This window comes from Carcharodon carcharias, chromosome 4 (genome assembly GCF_017639515.1).
Source record: "Carcharodon carcharias isolate sCarCar2 chromosome 4, sCarCar2.pri, whole genome shotgun sequence".
NCBI classification, from domain to species: Eukaryota; Metazoa; Chordata; class Chondrichthyes; order Lamniformes; family Lamnidae; genus Carcharodon; species Carcharodon carcharias.
Window position 1 is genome coordinate 170,952,595 of NC_054470.1, and position 18,872 is coordinate 170,971,466.

At 42.3% G+C, this 18,872-nt stretch overlaps 1 protein-coding gene across 2 annotated transcripts in view; it reads right to left on the reverse strand.

Moving 5' to 3' along the window:
* LOC121277404 (protein WWC2-like) overlaps window positions 1-18,872 on the reverse strand; it is a 251,113-nt gene that overhangs the window by 75,934 nt on the left and 156,307 nt on the right. For both annotated transcript variants that reach the window (XM_041186832.1, XM_041186831.1), the window contains exons 4-7: window positions 16,866-16,942; window positions 14,952-15,031; window positions 5,035-5,164; window positions 3,323-3,469 (exon numbers count right to left, since the gene is read on the reverse strand). In XM_041186832.1, the coding sequence (XP_041042766.1) occupies window positions 3,323-3,469; window positions 5,035-5,164; window positions 14,952-15,031; window positions 16,866-16,942 (434 nt within the window). The remainder of the gene's footprint in view (window positions 1-3,322; window positions 3,470-5,034; window positions 5,165-14,951; window positions 15,032-16,865; window positions 16,943-18,872) is intronic.

The window sequence follows — 18,872 nt, forward strand, 5'->3', positions numbered from 1 at the left end:
GATGAAAATCGGGGAAAGGCAAGAGGCCAGAATTGGAGGAGTGCAGAAATCTCAGAGGGGTGCAGGTTTGGTGGAAGTTATAGGGATAGACAAATATAAAAGGTAAACGGCATAAGTAATAGAAGGCTTCAAGATTGTAAAGGGTTGTGGTAAGATAGCTATGGACATTTTTACTGGTTAGCAAGGCAGTAATGAATTTAAGATTATCACAAAAAATAATTAACGAGAAGGTTAGAAAATAATTCTTCACACAGATGGTAGTTAGAATGTGAAATTCCCTGCCAGAAACTGCTGACTGAGTCGAGTCTGTAAAGCGTTTTAACAGGGAATTAGGTAATTGTTTGAAAAAGAGAAATATTAAAGAGTGTGAGAAGTGAGCGGGAGAATGAGATTAGATGAAGTGGCTCATGGACACCAGTATGGACTTGCTGGGCTGAACGGTCTGTTTCTGTGCTGTAACATTCTATGATTCAGTCACAGTAAGCCAAATGAAGGCATAGCTCCTATGCTACTAATGCTGAGCGAGTGAAGCAGGATCAACTATCAGGGTAGACAGGATAGATATCCAGAACAAGACATCAGACAAAGTAAATTGAGAAATTAAAGGAGCGTGAACAAATCTTGCCAGATATCGTGTAAACACTGATGCAACTGAAAGTAAGTTACAGGTATCAAATGAGTTTGTTTGAATAATAGCTTAATATACTCAAGAAAAACTGTTTTCATAACCTAGTGCAACTGCAACATAAAAGAAAGTAATAAACTTTCAGAAGAAAGCAATGTGAATTAGCACATTAGGAACTTGAATGACAGAACTGGGAAACAATTCAAGACTGACTCGCAGAATGTATACATGTTGATAAAAAAATACAATGCACCAAGTCAACATTTCTGTAGGCAAAGTATTTGATAATCTGATAAGTTTAGGAGTATGGTATCTCAGTGACTATGGTTCTGAACTAACAACCCAGCCATTCAATTCCTAGCAGACTATGAAATTGAATTCGAGAAATCTGAAAACTTGCAGCTGGCATCAGAAAACAACAACAATGAAAACTGTTAGATTGAGGTTAAACTAATTCACTAATTGTGGAACCTGCCCTTCTACATGTGACTCCAATCTTACATTATGTGGCTGACATTTATAGTCCTCAGGATAAATACTTCAATGCCAATGTTGCCTATATTCCAAGAATTAGAATAAAGCTATACATATAATCATTAAACTCAACTGATGTCTCAAGTATACGAGCAAAACATTCATTCATTTAATGAATGTGCCTTCATTTTACAGAAAGTGCATTCAATGAATGGTGCGAGGTGAGGAAAGTCATGTAGTCTATCTAACTCATCCTTCCGTGCAAATATTATGATTACAATGTCCAACTGCCTCTTGAATGATTCTGGGGCCTTTTCCTTCATTCCCTTAGCTGGAAGATCATTCCAGACATTGATCACACATTTTGTGAGACAGTCCCTGACATTGGTCCTGACTATTACAAAAGCAAAATACCATGGGTGCTGATGAAAGGTCATCAGCCTGAAACCTTGGGCTTGATTTTCAATGCGGGTGGGGAAGAAATTTTTTTTTACACTCATTTACGGGATGTGGGCTGCGCTGGCTGGGCCAACACTTATTGCCCATCCCTAATTGCTCTTGAGAAGGTGGTGGTGAGCTGCCTTCTGAAACCACTGCAGTCCCTGTGGTGTAGGTACACCCACTGTGCTGTTAGGGAGGGAGTTCCAGGATTCTGACCCAGCGACAATGAAGGAACAGTGATATATTTCCAAGTAAGGGTGGTGAGTGACTTGGAGAGGAACTTCCAGGCGGTGGTGTTCCCATGCATCTGCTGCCTGTAAGATCCCCTCCAAGCTACTCACCTTCCTGACTGGAAAGTATATTGCCATTCCTTCACTGTCACTGGTCAAAATCCTGGAACTCCCTTCCTAACAGCATAGTGGGTGTACCTACACCACATGGACTGCAGTGGCTCAGGAAGGCAGCTCACCACCACGTTCTCAAGTGCAATTAGAAATGGGCAATAAATGCTGGCCTACCCAGTGATGCCCACATCCCATAAATGAATATATAAAAATAAAATTTCTTCCTAACCCGCATTGAAAATCAAGCCCAAGGTTTCAGTTTGATGACCTTTCATCAGCATCCATGGTATTTTGCTTTTGTAATAGTCAGGACCAATGTCAGGCACTGGATTGTTTCTGGGTCCTTACTCCATGCCACTGACACAATGGTTTATTTAAATACAGTCCGCCTATCTGGGCCGGAGGCAAGCTCGGTACTCAATTAGTGATGCCAAATACTGCCAGGGGGCAGGAGCTGACTCCTGAGTACAATCTTCAAAGGCAGAGGGCAGCCAAGACTGGGCTTGCCGCTGTCTTGCAAAATAGAGGAGGCAGGAGATCACAGTGCAGATCAGCCTCACAGCGCAAACAAGAGGCCAAATGGCTAAAGAAAAGGTAGTCAACCCATTCTGACAGAATAACCCTTCTTGCCAAAAAATTTTCTTCAGCGTGAACAAGACTTAATGGTTCCCTACATTGAATGTGATTTTAGCTCTCCCCAGCCCATTAATGAGCTCCCCAAGGAGCTTAATGAGCAGCTAACTGGAAGTGAGTGGGTTCCCGTCAACCCCCGTCCTCGCCTTCACTTTGAAAATAGCACTGCATCCTGGAGGTGTTGGGACACTGACCCGGCATCCAGGAGAGCTTTTTTCAAAACATGACTGGATCAGATCTCACCCCTGCGGGTGACTGAAAGTCAAGCCTGTTAACTCTGATTCTCTCACCACAGACATTGCCAGGCAGGCTGAGAACTTCCAGCATTTTCTGTTTTTATTTCAGTCCTGACTATATCCCTTTGTCTTGCAGCTGTGACTTAAATAAAATCATATTCAGGCTTAACCTATTCCACATAGTACAATGAGGATTCCTTCATTTATCTACTATACAAGTCTGAGTTTTTCTAACCTATTGTCTTACACCAGGGCCCTGCTCTTTACAGCTTCCCTTGCTTGGATGGTTCTATTCTGCCTTGATTGCCAGAAGGGAATGTGGCAACCATGTTGACATCAGACAACACAATACCTGGTAAAGCATTAATCTGAATATTTCTTTCTCTGATGCCTTTCTCCCACCCAGCAGTAAGCTACATGTTTAAATACTTGCACAAGAACAAATAAAGAAGGTGTGAGGCCACCAGCTCATAAAGATGGCTGCTGCTTTTCAAAAATGCCCTTGCTTTTTAAGGAGAGGACTCAAAAAAAAAGATGCTGTGAAATTCACTAGAGAAATAAGTACTCACATCACCAGTGATATCTGTTTGTGAGCCAGCGTCTAGGCACTGCCTGGAGATGGAGAGTCGGGAATTGGCTGGATTGGAGTGCAAATCTGGCTCGAAGGTTCCTACACTCTGGTTAGAATGGAATCGATCCTTCAGTTTGGCAAGACTCTGGGAATCAAAGAAGGAAAAAAAAATACTGAAGCCATTCACAAAAAGAACGTTTTATGAAAGATCTCAGCAGATCACTGTTAGGAACGCTGAACTTTACAACATGATTATGTTTTAAAATGTATCCTTTAACTTAAAGAGAATCCAAGTGTTCTGGAAAGAGGGAAGGTGAGGTCAGGCTAAACACTTTGCTTGGATACAGGCCCATGTAATCTGGTTGCCATGGAGAAAGAATCTCAAACAGAAACCTATTGAAATATCAAGTGACAGTTTCCACACCTCTCACATAAACTTAGGCTAGGATTTTCCGATCCCTTCGTGGGCAGGACCCACCACAGGTAAAGCAGCGCCCCAGCCAGAAGTTCATTGACTTGCAGCGGGACCGGAAGATCCTGGCAACGCGCGGGTACAGAAAATCCCGCCCTTAGAGTAAAAGGACAGCTGCTTTGTGAGACACACAGAGAGAGAAAGAGTGAGAGACAGAGGCAAAGCAACTACTGCTGTGTATGAGAAGCAAAGTAGCTACTGCTGTGAAGAGCAAGGAAGCACTGTTTGTGTTATCAAACAAGAAGGATGCTTGAGAAAGTTGGTTTTCTGTCCAAAAGGGAGGGGACAGAACTGACAGGAGTTTTAGAGATTCAAGATGGGCCATGCTGGCAAAAGTTGTATTTGGAATACTCAGGCTGAGTGAAATGAATTTTAAAATTCACTGGAAGTTATGGCCTAGCGCGACACGGTGCAGAGAGTCTGCTGGAGAGCTGGGAGTAACTTTGTTCTTGTGATGCTACACATCTGCCAGAAGTACGGTGCACAGCGAATAGGGTTGTCAGATGTATCTGGATTGTGTTAGTTAAGTCATGTGGAAGTAAATATTCTTTAGCTTAGTGCATTAGCAATCTGTTAATTCATCATTTTTTAAAAGTTACTGATCTCTATTGGGATCATAACACCATTATAAAACAGATGAAGCTGGTGGCTCATCCTGTCAGATCTCTGTCCCCAATGGATTTCCTGGAGTTACTGAGTCTCCATCTAGAGTAGGCCCAGCATGAGTACTGATGACATTGAAGATAAAGGAGTCTTTTTCCCTTGTCTCCTTCACTTTCCTTATGCCATAATTGTTGGAAAATCACTTCTGGAAACCCATTGCAAATGTTTAAGAAGTCTCCACACAGCCCAAAGGTTCTCAGAAGCAACCTAAAGATTTGGAGGAACTGTTAGGATTTTCCTCTTTCTGTCTAAATGGGCTTTATATCCTTGAGGCCTTCTTTCCAGCAATAGTAAAAAAGGCTCAAAAGCTCTGGAACATATGGCATTATATATATGGAGGTCTAGGGAGACATTCTGTAGAAGAAAAATTGCGTTTGACATTCTTTCTGTTCTCAAGGATAATCTTGAAGTAGTAGATTATTTTGGCCAGACAAAAGGAGCAATAGATAACTGTCAATGTATATGCGATGAAATCAATATGCTGAAGTTAAAGACGATAATCAGCTTCTAGTAAATGTGCGGATCACTGGACATAAATTTCAATCCACAAGTCTAGTTAAAACCCTCTCTGGTACCTGCATGAGATCCTGTTTCTCTTTTTCGCCTGTACTAATGGCCTTCTTGATGGTTTTCAGCTCACTTAAGATGGCTTTGGCCTCTTTCAGTTCATAACTGCTCTGTCCTCCAGACATCTTCCGATCAATTCTACAACAGGATAAAGAAAGAGACTGATTGAAGTTCAGAAAAGTAGATCGACAAAGTGAGTGATTAAAAGTTTACTGGCCCCTGTGCACCAGTTTAAGCTCAATGAGTAATGCATTCATGCAACATTCCTGTCTATACTATTTTGGTGCAGTCATTAAACCATTAATTTGAGAACAGCAGGAACTTATGAATAAATTAAATGATTTCTATGGTTCTGTTGGAACTACACTAAGAGGGACCATAGGGTGGTGAATCCATGTTCCTGTAGCCCTATCTCCAAGCTATTCTCCCTTCAAACATGGTTCCCCACTGGAAGTGTGGGATCAGTTAATCCATCTGGTGTGAATGCATTAATCAGAGCCCAACAGGTCACAGAGTGAAAATTAAATCCTAATAAACATCACAACAAATTTTCTTTGTTTAAGGGGACATTGTGAATGAATATGCATAAAAAGGTGTTCATACAAAAGATATGGGTGATCACTTGCTGACAATTTTCAAAATTCAACAAACCCATAATAAGAGAAAATACATTAACAGAGTTTCACTTCAATACAAGGGAAATCTTCACCAAGAATCATCCAGGATTAATGTGCTTTTGAGATTTCATTCAGAAAATACTTGTTGCTTTTTGAAGCAATTATTAAACATTTTGCTGAGATTCTGTTAACACTGCTGATGGTGTAATTATAAAATGAGGTTCAAACACACCAGATTTGAAAAAATGGGCTTAAGTAGGAGTAAATAATATTTCACTATGGCCAAATATTAGTGCTGCGATCAGTATTTCTTAATTGCTGCAAAGGTCTAACTAATGAGCATATTTAATGTAAAAACCCTTTCTGAGGTCACCAATGTATGTTGCAGTATTTGCTGATGGACACCCCGCCATTTTATTAACTCCTGCTTTCTGAAAGTTTGCAGAAAAATCGAACAAATCGTAGAGAGATCTACAAACTTTTCATTTCTTATAACCTCAGTGATTTACACTCACCAAGCTTTAGGAACATAGGAACAAGAGTAAGCTACACATTCCCTCGAGCCTGCTTAATTAGATTAGATCATGGCTGATTTGTTTCATTTAGTTCATAGCTGATCTGTTTCTTAGCTCCGTTTACCCACCTCGGTCCCATATCCCTTAATACCCTTGCCTAATCAAAAGCTATCAATCATAGTTTGAGATTTTCAAATTGACCCTCAGCCTCAACAGCTTTTTATGGGGAGAGATATCCAGATTTTCACTATCTTTTGTGTGAAGAGCTTCCTGACATCAACACTGAATGGTCCAGTTCTAATATTAAGAATATTCCCCCTTGCCATGGACACCTCCATCCGATAAATTGTTTCTTTACAGCCTTATCAAACCCTTTAATGATCTTTAAACATCTTAATTATATCACCTCTTAATCTTCCATATTTAGGAAATACAAACCTATTCTATTCAATCTATCCTCATAATCTAACACTTTTTAGCCCGAGTGTAAATCTAATGAATCTGTGCTACACCCCTTGCAAAGCCAATGTTTCCTGTTGTGCGGTTCTCACATGACCTATCAAGCCCACCTCATAACAGTCACTGAGCTTAGAAGTACTTCACTGTCTGTGAAGCAATTTGAGATGTCTCAGGCACATAATGAGGCACAGATAAATGCAAGTCTTTCTTTTTCCTGCTGAAGTAGCATCCAGAACAATTCAACTTCAGGCTCCTAAACTTGAGTTGAAGAGTTAGACTCATAGACTCAGATGTTTACAGCACAGGAGGCCATTCAGCCCATCATGTCCATGCTGGTCAACAAAGTTCTGGTTACACTAATCCCATTTTTCAGCACTTGGCCCATAGCCCTGGAGGCTATTGCAACACGAGTGAATATCTAAATATTTCTTAAATATTACGAGAGTTTGATTCAACCACCCTTTCAGGCAGTGAATTCCAGGCTCCCACTGTCCTCTAAGTGAAAAAATTTCTCCTCAACTCCCCTCTTAACCTTCTACTTCTTACCTTAAATCTGTACCCCCTGGTTATTGACCCTTCTACTAATGGAGGAAGTGCCTTCCTATTCCACCCTTTCAAGTCCCTCATAATCTTATACACCTTTATCAGGTGCCCTCTCAACCTTCGCTGCTCTGAGGAAAACAATCCCAACCTATCCAATCTTTCTTCATAGCTCAGACCCTCTAACCCAGGCAGCATCCTGGTACCCTCTGCAATCACATCCTTCCTATAATGTGGTGACCAGAACTGCACACAGTACTCCAGTTCTGGCCTAACCAGTGTTTGATACAGTTCCAGCATAACCTCCCTACTCTTGTGTTCTATGCCTTGGCTAATAAAGGCAAGTATCCCATATGCCTTCTTAACCGCCTTATCTACCTGTCCTACTACCTTCAGGGATCTGTGGATATGCACACCAAGGTCCCTCTGATCTTCAGCACTTTCCAGGGTCCTACCATTTATAGTGTAATCCCTTGCCTTGTTAGCCCTCCCCAAGTGCATTGCCTCACACTTTTCCAGGTTGAATTCCATTTGCCACTGCTCTGCCCACCTGACCAGTTCATTGATATCCTCCTGCAGTTTACGGCTATCCTCCTCACTATTTACCAATTTTCGTGTCACCCATGAACTTCTTGATCACACCCCCTATATTTAAGTCCAAATCATTTATGTACACCACAGACAGCAAGGGCCCCAGCACTGAACCCTGTGGAACCCCACTGGAAACAGACTTCCAGTCACAGAAACATCCCTCTACCATCACCTTCTGCTTCCTGCCTCTCAGCCAATTTTGGATCCTACATGCCACTTTGCCTTGGATCCCATGGGCTCTTACTTTCTTGACCAGTCTGCCATGAGGAACCTTATCAAAAGCCTTGCTCAAGTCCATGTAGACCACATCAAATGCATTATCCTCATCAACACTCCTTGTTACCTCCTCATAAAATTCAGTCAAGTTTCTCAAACATGAACCTTCCCTTAACAAATCCATGCTGACTATCCCTGATTAATCCGTGTCTCTCCAAGTGCAGATATATTCTGTTCCTCAGAATTCTTTCTAGTAACTTTCCCACCACCAAGGTTAGACTGACTGGCCTGTAATTTCCTGATCTATCTCTTCCTTTTTTAATAATGGGACAACATCAGCAGTCCTCCAGTCCTCTAGCACCTCACCTGTGGACAGGGTAGATTTGAAAATCACTGCCAGGGCCCCTGATATCTCTTCCCTTACCTCCCTTAACGGCCTGGGATACATCTCATCTGGGCCTGTGGATTTATCCACTTTTAAGGCCGCTAATCCCATTAGAACCTCCTCTCTCTCTATGTTAATTTCCTCTAATATTTCACAGTCGTCCACCCTGATGTCTATAACAGCGCCGTCCTTTTCCATTGTGAAGACCAACTGCACCCACATCTTCTGGGTCCACACACAGATTACCTCTATGGTCCCTAATTGGCCTTACTCTTTCCCTAGTTATTCTCTTGCTCTTTATATATTAAAAAAACCCCTTTATGTTTTCCTTTATTCTACCCACCAATGTTTTCGCATGCACTCTCTTAGCTTTCCTAATTTCCTTTTTAAGTACCCCCCCCGCCACCCCGCACTTCTGATACTCGTCTAGGGACTCTGCTGTAATGAGCCCTTGGTATCTGCCATAAGCTTCTCTTTCTTTCTTAATCCTAACCTTTATGTCCGTTGACACCCAGGGTTCTCCGGATTTGGACCCCCATTTTGTCTTTACGGGAATATATTTGCCCTTGTACTGTAACTATTTCCTCCTTGAATGCCTCCCACTGCTCTGACACAGTTTTATCTGCAAGTAGCTGCTCCCAATCCACTTGGGCCAAATCGTATCTCATCTTAGTAAAATTAGCCTTTCCCCAGTTTAGAATTTTTATTCCCGGCCCAACCTTGTCCTTTTCCATAACTGTCCTAAATCTAACTGCGTTATGGCCACTATCTTCAAAGTACTCCCCTACTGATACGTCATCCACCTGCCCGGACTCATTTCCGAATATTAGATTCAGAACTGCCCCCTCCCTAGTTGGGCTTTCTATATACTGGCTAAAAAAGTTCTTCTGGATACAACTTAAGAATTTTGCTCCCTCTCTACCTTGCACACTAAAACTATCCCAGTTAATATCTGGGTCCTTAAAATCCCCTACAATTACTGCCTTATTATTCTTACACTTTTCTGAAATGTGATTACATATTTGATCCTCTATCTCTCCCTGACTGTTTGGGGGGCCTATAGTACACACCCAACAGCATGTTTGCCCCTTTTGTGTTTTTTACTTCTACCCTTATGGCCTCATTTGATGATCTTTCCAGGATATCCCCCCTCCTCACTGCTATAATTGATTCCTTGATCAATATTGTGACCCCAACCCCACCCCCGCTCTTCTATCCCCCTCTCTATCTCATCTGAATACCCTATAACCAGGAACGTTGAGCTGTCGATCCTGCCCTTCTTTTAGCCAAATCTCGGTCATAGCTATGATATCATACTCCCACATGCCTATCTGTGCCCTCAGCTCGCCTGACTGATTCCTCAAGCTCCTTGCATTAAAATATATTCTATTTAGCCTTGCTAAACTCATTTCTTTCTAATCTAGCCTATGTTTCCTCTGCCTTCCAGACTCACTAGTATTTTAACACCTAATTCCATCTCAGTTTCTCTCCCGTCTGAACTACTTTTCATGATCCCATTCCCCTGCCAATTTCATTTAAATCCATCCCAACTGCATTAGCAAATCTCCAGGTGAGGATTTTGGTCCCATCCCTGTTCAGGTGTAACCCGTCCAACTTGAACAGGTCGCACCTCCCTCAGAAATGGTCCCAATGCCCCAGGAATCTAAAGCCCTCCCTCCTGCACCATCTCTCCAGCCACACATACATCTGTTGTACCTTTCTGTTGCGATACTCACTACTACGTGGCACTGAGAGTAATCCGGAGATTACTATCTTTGAAGCCCTGCTTTTCAATTTCCTACCTAGCTCCCGAAAGTCTGCTTGCAGGACCTCATTTGTCTTTCCTCTTGTATCATTGGTCCCAGCATGGTCCATGACCACAACCTCTGGCTGTTCACCCTCCCCCTTCAGAATGCCCTGCAGCTGTTCCATGACATCCTTGACCCTGGTACCTGGGAGGCAACATACCATCCTGGAGTCCAGTCTATGGCTGCAGAAGCGCCTGTCTACCCCTCTCACTAATGAATTCCCTACCACTATTGGCCTTTCACATTTCTTCCTCCCAGCACCTGACCAGCCACAGTGCCATGGTCTGGGCTCTGATTGGCCTCCATAGAAGAACCGTTGCTCTCACCGTTTTCCAAGGCCAAAAAAGGGTTTGTAAGCGAGATGCACTCGGGGGATTCCCTCATTACCTGCCTGGTCCCCTGGTTTCCTGCATCGTAAATAAATGTAGGTTGGGCAGATTCCCTTTTCAGGTTTGTTTTGCAGCCAGTTCAGACTTCAGTAAAAATGCTCTGAATGTCTATAATAAAGATCATTGATGTGCTGCACACTGAGAAGGTCTGTGATGTCACGTTGCAGGTTGATGGAATGAAATTTCTAAACAGAGTGAGGTATAATAATACTTTTGGTGGTGCAATGACTTCCTCATAACACTAATTTTTTTCTGCCACTTCCAACATTTTCACATTTATCTAACATTGAAAGGTAACGATTGCTTTCACATTGAGCCCACCATCAGCCACACGTGTGACCCAATATACAATACCGTAAAAATGGCAGTGGAACATGTGGGGTCTTATTCTATGCATTTCATTTTTAACTCCCCCATTGCGACCCGCCAGGGAACGGTTAACATCAAGGCCATTATGTGAGTGAGTGGTAAATCTTGGAACAAATCCCATAGAGTTGGTGGGAACAGATAGTATTAAGCGGCTCAAAAGAGAATTAGATATCTTTCAGAGACGTATTATCCAAGGATACAGTACATGAGTAATTTAAAAGATGATATATGGTAGGTGTAGAATGATCAGAAGGAACAGGTGACTTTTAACCTATTGCACCCAATGTTCTTCACTAATGGGAGGTTTTCGTTGCTTCATGTCTGGGTCTTTTATAGACTAATTGATAAGAGATGCATTGCCACAGTTCGTCAATAACCCAATTACTGTTGTATCATATGGAAAGTTATCATCAAACACTTATCACCTATTATTGGCTAGCAATTCCTATGTTCCTAACAGATGGAGAACTGCCCAGCAGAAGGGTGTTTCATCACAGGCTTGCACTGTGTAAGAAATTGCTGTCTAATAACCTTATAAAATCTTACGATATTTATTGAATATTGCAGAAATCTTATGAGGAAAGCTTGCTTAGCAGCTTGCTGGATGAAAAACACAGGGCAGGCCTGTTATCCCTGCCAAGGGCATGTCTCTAGCACATACATTCATGATATGGCTGTATCTCATGACCTATGCGTAAACCGGAGTAAAGGTTAAGACGGGTTCATGAGAGAAAAAAAATCACTTTGGACAGAGTTTGTCAAAGTGATCCTTGCTGGCTACAAACATCATCAGACGAAAGATGACTGGGAAAGAACTTCCCAACACTTTGGTAAAGAAGCAGGAAGGAGCTGCTGCCACCAACTGACAGCTACAAACACCAACACTCACTCTGTGTCAGCCATCCTTCTGTCTTCCAGGACCGGTAAACTGCTTTTGCCTGTGATGGGTTGTATGTTCTATTTCTGTCTAATTAGTTTATGCATTATATTTAAACTGTTGCTTCTTCATAAGCTACTTTAAAATCACTTAAGAGCTCGACCCTCTTTTGGGTAATGTGGGACTGCCGAACTCATATCTTACAACTGTCTGGGCATTCCTAGAGATGAGGGGTTCAGGCTCCACTGGTTTGGTAAAATTAAAAGTACAGCTGTGCCATTCAGAGCAGGAAGACAGTGGATGTTAATGTGAGGACCCTTTGTGTTGCACAAATTGGTTTGTTTTGAAATAACTTTCAGCATTAGGTATACTGCGAAAACCAAAACCTGACCTGTAAATGGCTCATACAGCTGCCCATTGTTTCCCTGTGGTATTTTGTTGACAATTACCCAAACATATTTTGGATTCCAATCAAAATTGCCAGCAAGCAAACCATTTTTTAACAATACACCATTGTTGAAGAGATATAATAAAAACAATCTGCCTGAATAAACTTTAACCAGCTCATACATAATTGTCTCAGTTGTACTACCGTTCTTCATTTTGAATGCCAAATTTCTCTTTTGTCCCAGTTTCCCCAGAGCAATAAAGCAAAGCAAAAATTATTTAACATAGATCATTCGGTCGCTTTAGTAGGATTGCAAATTTCAATTGAGATCTTGGCTGATATGAGAATTTGGGTGCCTCATTTGGCTGGGTTGGACGTGTAGGAGGAATGTTGGGTGGGAGAAGACAATCTGACAGAACAACAGTGCCAACCTACATTAGGGCACTTTAAGTCAGTTGATCAGCCACACACACTGACACTGACAGTCATGTGAGGAAGTCTGGAGATAGAGGTATAACAAAAAAAAACACAGAGAACAGGGTTTTTTTTTTAAAAATGTGTTCAAAGAGTAAAATCAAAAACTGGTTTGACTTTGAGGAGTTCATTTTACAACAGCTGGTTAAGTGGGCCAGGCGAGGTCCCATCTGCCTGTTCTGGTGATTAAGATGGATGTTAAAGGTCATGCAGTAATACCTGAAGAGGAGAGAGAAATTCTCCTGATATTGTGACCACCATATTTCCCTCAGCTAGCACCATCAAAAAGAAATGACCTGGTCATTCATCTCACTGCTACTGTCCGTCTGTATGTAAAATAGCTATCATATTCACTTACACACCACCAGTGGCTGCTCTACAGAGTAATGCATTGTATCTGGAGCGACTTGGGATGTTTTGGAGAGCCGTAATAAGATTCTCCATAAATGGGAGTCTTTTATTAACATCGAGCCAATTGTCCTGACCTCACTCCCTGTGACCCCAAATAAACTGCAGGGTAGTAAAGCCTAAGTGCAACTATTTGTTTTTGAACATTATGACATCAATCAAATGCCAAATGTACTTATTTTAACTAGGCTAGGTTTAGCCATTCCTTCACCAGCATTCCAATGAAACGGTGATGCACATATGATGTACAGATGCACCAGTAGCCTACGGGATATCTGTTCTCAGGATGAATTTTCAGTAGGAACTCCAGTGTCAGGCAATATGTTGAGCACAGCGTAATTCTTTACCTTTTTTTCAATATTAATTTTTATTTTTTAATGTTTATTTTTTATTCACATTTTTATTTTCATTGTTATTCATTATTTTATCCTTACCTTTAATTCTATTTTCAATCTTTTTTTCCACCACTCTCCCCTCCCCCCACCTCATCTCCACAAGAACCATCTGTCACTTGTTCATGTTGTTCTTCCCAGAGTGCTTACCCTTGTCCGGCTATTATCACATTCTGTTTTCTTACCTTAATGCTACCATCAGCAACTTCTTTAGCCAGTACCACTACCATTAACATCCCTTTGTCCTTTTATTCATGTCAATCTCTCCTTTGCCCCCACCTATCGCTGGCCTTCTATCCAGCTTCACCTGCTCCACCCCACTTAAACAGTATAAATTTCATCACATTTTTACTTCTCTTCAGCTCTGAAGAAGTCATATGGACTCAAAACATTAACTGTTTTTCTCTCCACAGATGCGAGTAGACCTGCTGAGTTTTTCCAGCATTTTCTGTTTTTTGTTTCAGATCCTCAGTACTTTGCTTTTAGCTCAATTCTATATTTGTTTCAATGTACATAGGTTAACATTTTAACTTTTTGAACTAAGAGTAGCAATCTAAACTTACAGCTAACCCCAGGAGCCCTACCTAGTTAATGACAATTAATGCATTTCAATGTAATTCCGTATGAATTTGCAATATGTGATGTGCGTACAGATGCTATAGATTTTTAGTCTTTCTTATCATCATTTAGATAGCTGACTTTCTATCGCTGAAATGTGACACCTGTTTACTATGAACTGCGATGTTGAATCCAATTTCACATTGGCCTAAGAAAGGCAGAATTCCTTTTTCTAAGTTAGCTTTTGGTACGCTGGCTTTCAAAAATTATAAGTTTTTAAAAAAAAAATTAGTACTCCATTTTGAAGCAACATCTCCTAAAGTTTAGATCTCTCCATTTTTTAGATTCCTTCCTTCTTCAGATGAGAATGGGCAGACAACTTTCTCCTATGCCTCAAATGATACTTCCCCTTAAGGGACTGCCCTATGTGCTTAGCCTCCTTGTGATTGGCAACTTGTCATGTGGGGAATTCTCAGTAAAAATCTTTACAGCTCTGCCACACAGAACATTTAGTACATCAGCTCCAAGTTTCCTTTTGTGTTTATATTTACCTAAAGGGAATTCTTGTGGCGCAGTGGTAGCATGCTTCCCTCTAGGTCAGATGCTCTGCGTTCAAGTCCCACTTCAGGACTTGATTGCCATGGAAGGTGAGTGTTTAATGGGGCCAAATAGGTTGATTATCAGCCTGTAAATCCTTCCTTCCAAAGCCTGATGGCAGGTGGCAAAGAATGGAAGAGTTCTAAGGTCAGCCATACTGCAGAAGGTAATAGCAAACCTCTGCAGTACTTTGCCAAGGATAATCATAGACCAATCCAATGGAAGTCCATAGTGGCCAACGCCCTTTTAGGGCATGGTACCAAGAGGAGGAGGATTTACCTAAATTGAGGAGCTGCTTTACGATATTTATAAATTGCTTCACGAATGACATGAGGAACTTACTCCTGGAGGGTTTCAAATCCTTGCTCTTTGTACATCAGCTCTTGTTTCATCTGGGAAAGTTCTCTCTTCAGCTTGTTTACCTGTGGAGGAACAGATAAAAAAAAACACAACTTTTAGTTGGAGAGAAAAAGAACAGGATGTATCGGGCAATCTGGGCATCCTTTCTGAAGGCCATAAACATGACCTCCATTTCATGACTACTTCAACATTACTATGAACAAGAACAACCTTTCCTCATAGGAACTGAAAGGAACATCAGCCCACCTCTCTGCTGCTAAATGTCCTGTGGGTTGCATGTAACAAAACACTTTCTCCCCATCGGCATGTATAACTCTGTCCTCAGTGCATCAACTATCATATGTAATATCATATGTGTAAATGAACAAAATATACTCTGGGCAAATTCACTAGTTCCCAGCAGGAAAGCCATGTTTGAAGGGAGCGATGTTTGGAGAACTGGGGCAATGGTGTTTCAGTTCTATTTCTAATCTGTACTCCCTTCAATTGTGACTGCCCTTGAGAAATGCAGGATTGCTGTATTTGTTCTTGTAACTCAATCCAGTACGTATGTCCATTTTTTCTTTTTGAGAAGATGTTAAGCGATTTGTTTTCACTAGGTTAACGCCTCTATTAATTCAGAGAGAGGAATCTGAAGTTAAGCATGTTAAATATTTTTATGATAAAATCATTCCTCGTAATTTCCAGTCAGTATAGATGGTTCAGCTCAAATTAAAGCATGAATATATCATACAAATGCATAGATCTCACTCTAGGGGCAGAATTTTACGAGGGGTGGATTGCCCGCACTCCTGCTCCAGGCAGGAGAGTCGGCTGGTAGCCAACATGCTGAAAAGGCTCCCAGCCCGCATCCACAACATGCTCAAGGCAGGCTAAACAAGGTAAGAGTGGGACTCTGATTGGCTGGCAGCTATGGCAATTCCGGCAGCGCCAGAGCTCAGTAGTGGACACTGCCGGGACTGCAAAAGGGAGCATGCAGAAGATGGATGGCTGCCAGAAACAGGTGAGTTCCGGGCTTTTAGGGAGGGGAGAGATTTCAGAACCCATGGAAGTGGGGAGAAGGTGTTGGGGGGCTGGGTTTTGGAGGGCAGACGACGATAAAGGAAGTGGGGGGGGGTGGTGTGTGTGGCACGGTGCAGACATCCTGGGGCATGCCCCCAATGCACACTGGGCAACTCCCAAATAAGGTGCCCCCCCCCCCACTTCCTCCCTGTCTATTTCCGTTTTTGCCACAAAAAGCAGCCTGCTTTTCCCCGCCTGCCTGCCCACACTAAACGTATTATGCCTAGGCATAGGCAGCGTATTATCCTGGTCAAAGGGCTTGCTACAAGCCTACCTGATCTTTAATTATTTATTTACATATGACGAGCGGGCTGCCAATTTTGGTGCCTGCCCACCTAGCGTATTTGGGGGTCAGCTCAGGGGTGGGCAGGAAGGTAGTGGTCTATCCACCGAACATATTTTACTCCCCTCCCCAACCCCAAACCGCGCACCATCCCCACAACAGTTGAAAACTTGCAGGGGCAGTTAAATTCCAGCCCTGAAGCAACTGGCTAATACCCTGGCTTCAATCACTACTCTGTCTGCGTTAACGCAAATCTACTCAAAACTGTAAAAAGCCAGGTAAATGACACATGTGGAACTCATCCAAAACATTTTCTCCTGGGAATATTTAAACCTTTTGGGAAACAGGTGAAAAGTGTTTGGAGATTCGATGGAATGTCTCAGGTTACCGAAAGCCAAGAAGCCAAAGCTAAACGTTGAAACATTTTTGGACTCTGGCCTATAAAACGTCAGCCAAACTAATTAAAATAACAAGGTTTAAAATAGCCACCTTGCAACTTCTCAGTGAAACCTCTGTTTAAATCAAATTTCTTCAGCATCTGTTATTCTTACCCGGACCTTTGTGGTTGATATTTCTGCCTTAAGGATATCGGGATCATACTTTGTGCTTGATGAAGATCCTGAGAACACTACAAAATAAACAGCGAAAGTACGTTTGTTATGGAAAATGTAACTATACTCATAAATTCAACTTAGCAACAACCCACTTGATTTTACAGATGTGCAGCTGTCACTGTGAATAGCAGTAGTAAGAATATCGTCATACAGAAAATGGGCAGTATGTGTCACTAAGTGGTAGTCCATAGGAGGTGGAAGGACTACCTGCCATCCAGGGTAAGCTGAGGAACAGGATCAGCTACCAATGCTGGGGGTCAAAAGTGTGGCAGCCACTAACCACATTATAAATAAAAACATTCCGTGGCAGAAGAATGCTCCAATTTTGACTTTGGAACCTTCTATTGCTGCGAACAGACCCTCACCAACGCTGGCAGTACATGGACCGACTGGTTGACTTGCTTGTTGGAGGAAGCTGCCTCACATGTGTTTTAGCTGTAGGGAAGTAAAATAAGAAAATCCAGAAGACAAACTAAGTTTTCCCGGGCAATCGCAACCTCAAATCATTTGGCAACCAAGCTTATTAAAATCAACCTAATACTTACATCATTCCGGTGAAAACTGCACCTTCCCGAATGCTGCTGACATTATATTGATATTTCCCCTTCCCCATTTCCCTGATCTATATGGAACGGGATAAAGCAAACTCTGATTGTGATAGTGAGTTCCATTCTATTTAAATGTAAGGATGTGAAACCATGGGGATCATGCCCCTAAATTCCTGAGTGTCCCTGATCGGCAAGACTGTGCTGGCGGTGCACTTTGGGAAAATTGTCCCTTTCTACGATGAGGAAAACATCAAAGGCAGGGCCAGATTTAAATGTACATCTCAGGTTTGTTTTTTTCTTATAATGAGGTAGAATTTCCACAGGTATACTCCAAATCACTCAACATAACTTTAATGGAGATGCTGGGCTCGATTTTCAGTTCGGGGTTGCAAACCTGATGCCCAGATCACTTCAGGGTCCCAACCCTGTGCCGTGTCTATCTGCAAATGCAGGTCTCCTCATTGGGTTGGAGGTGAGCTCGGCACCCAATTAGTGGCGCCAAGCGCTGCCAGGAGGCGGGAAATCTGAATCCTGAGCACAATCCTTAAGGGCAGAAGGCAGCCATGACTGGGCTTGCTGTTGCCTTGCAAAATAGAAGGGGGAGGAGATCAAAGGGCCAGCAGCCTCACTGTGCAGAAAAATAGCCAAACAGTAAGTGAAAATCTGGTAGACCTGATCTGATTGAATAATTGTTTTCGCCAAATGATTTTCTTCGCCATTAACTTGACTTGATGACTCCCCGCGTTGCACCCAACAGCTAAGCACCAGCCTGGGCTGTTCAGACTGACCAATCTGCGATTTCAAAATCTCCTTCTGCCCCTCCTCGTCCTGCTAACAAGATCCTCAAGGAGCTTAACAGACAGTTAATTGGAGGCAAGTGGGTTCCCAGCTCCCCCGGCCCTCATTTCGAAAATAACAGTGCATCCCAGAGGTGTTGGGGCACTGACATGCCACAAGGAGTGCTACATTGAAAGTGCACCCGCACCAATCCCACGTCCACGGATGATTGAAAATCAATCCCACTGTCTGTGCTGTTTCTCCAAAGTCACAGTGAAGTACTGGAGAAGCTCTGTGGAAATTCTGTCCCCAAATCTAGTCCATAGAATCCAGCACGTATTAACATTGAAGAAATGGGGTAAATTATCACCTCCATAACACTGATTTTACACACTTAGTCCATAGTCTCAAGCATTGAGTAATCAGGGATTATTGCCGAAAATCAATCTCCGATGTTGGACTTTAAAGCTCAGTCATTGTAAATAAGATGCTGAAACGTGTAGGATTTCGGAGACATTGGGATAGATTTTAATTTGAACCAACTGGGGAACAATCTGGCAGAGCAGATCGCCCAACCTTTATACAACCCATCCATGCATCATCCATATGATGATATTCC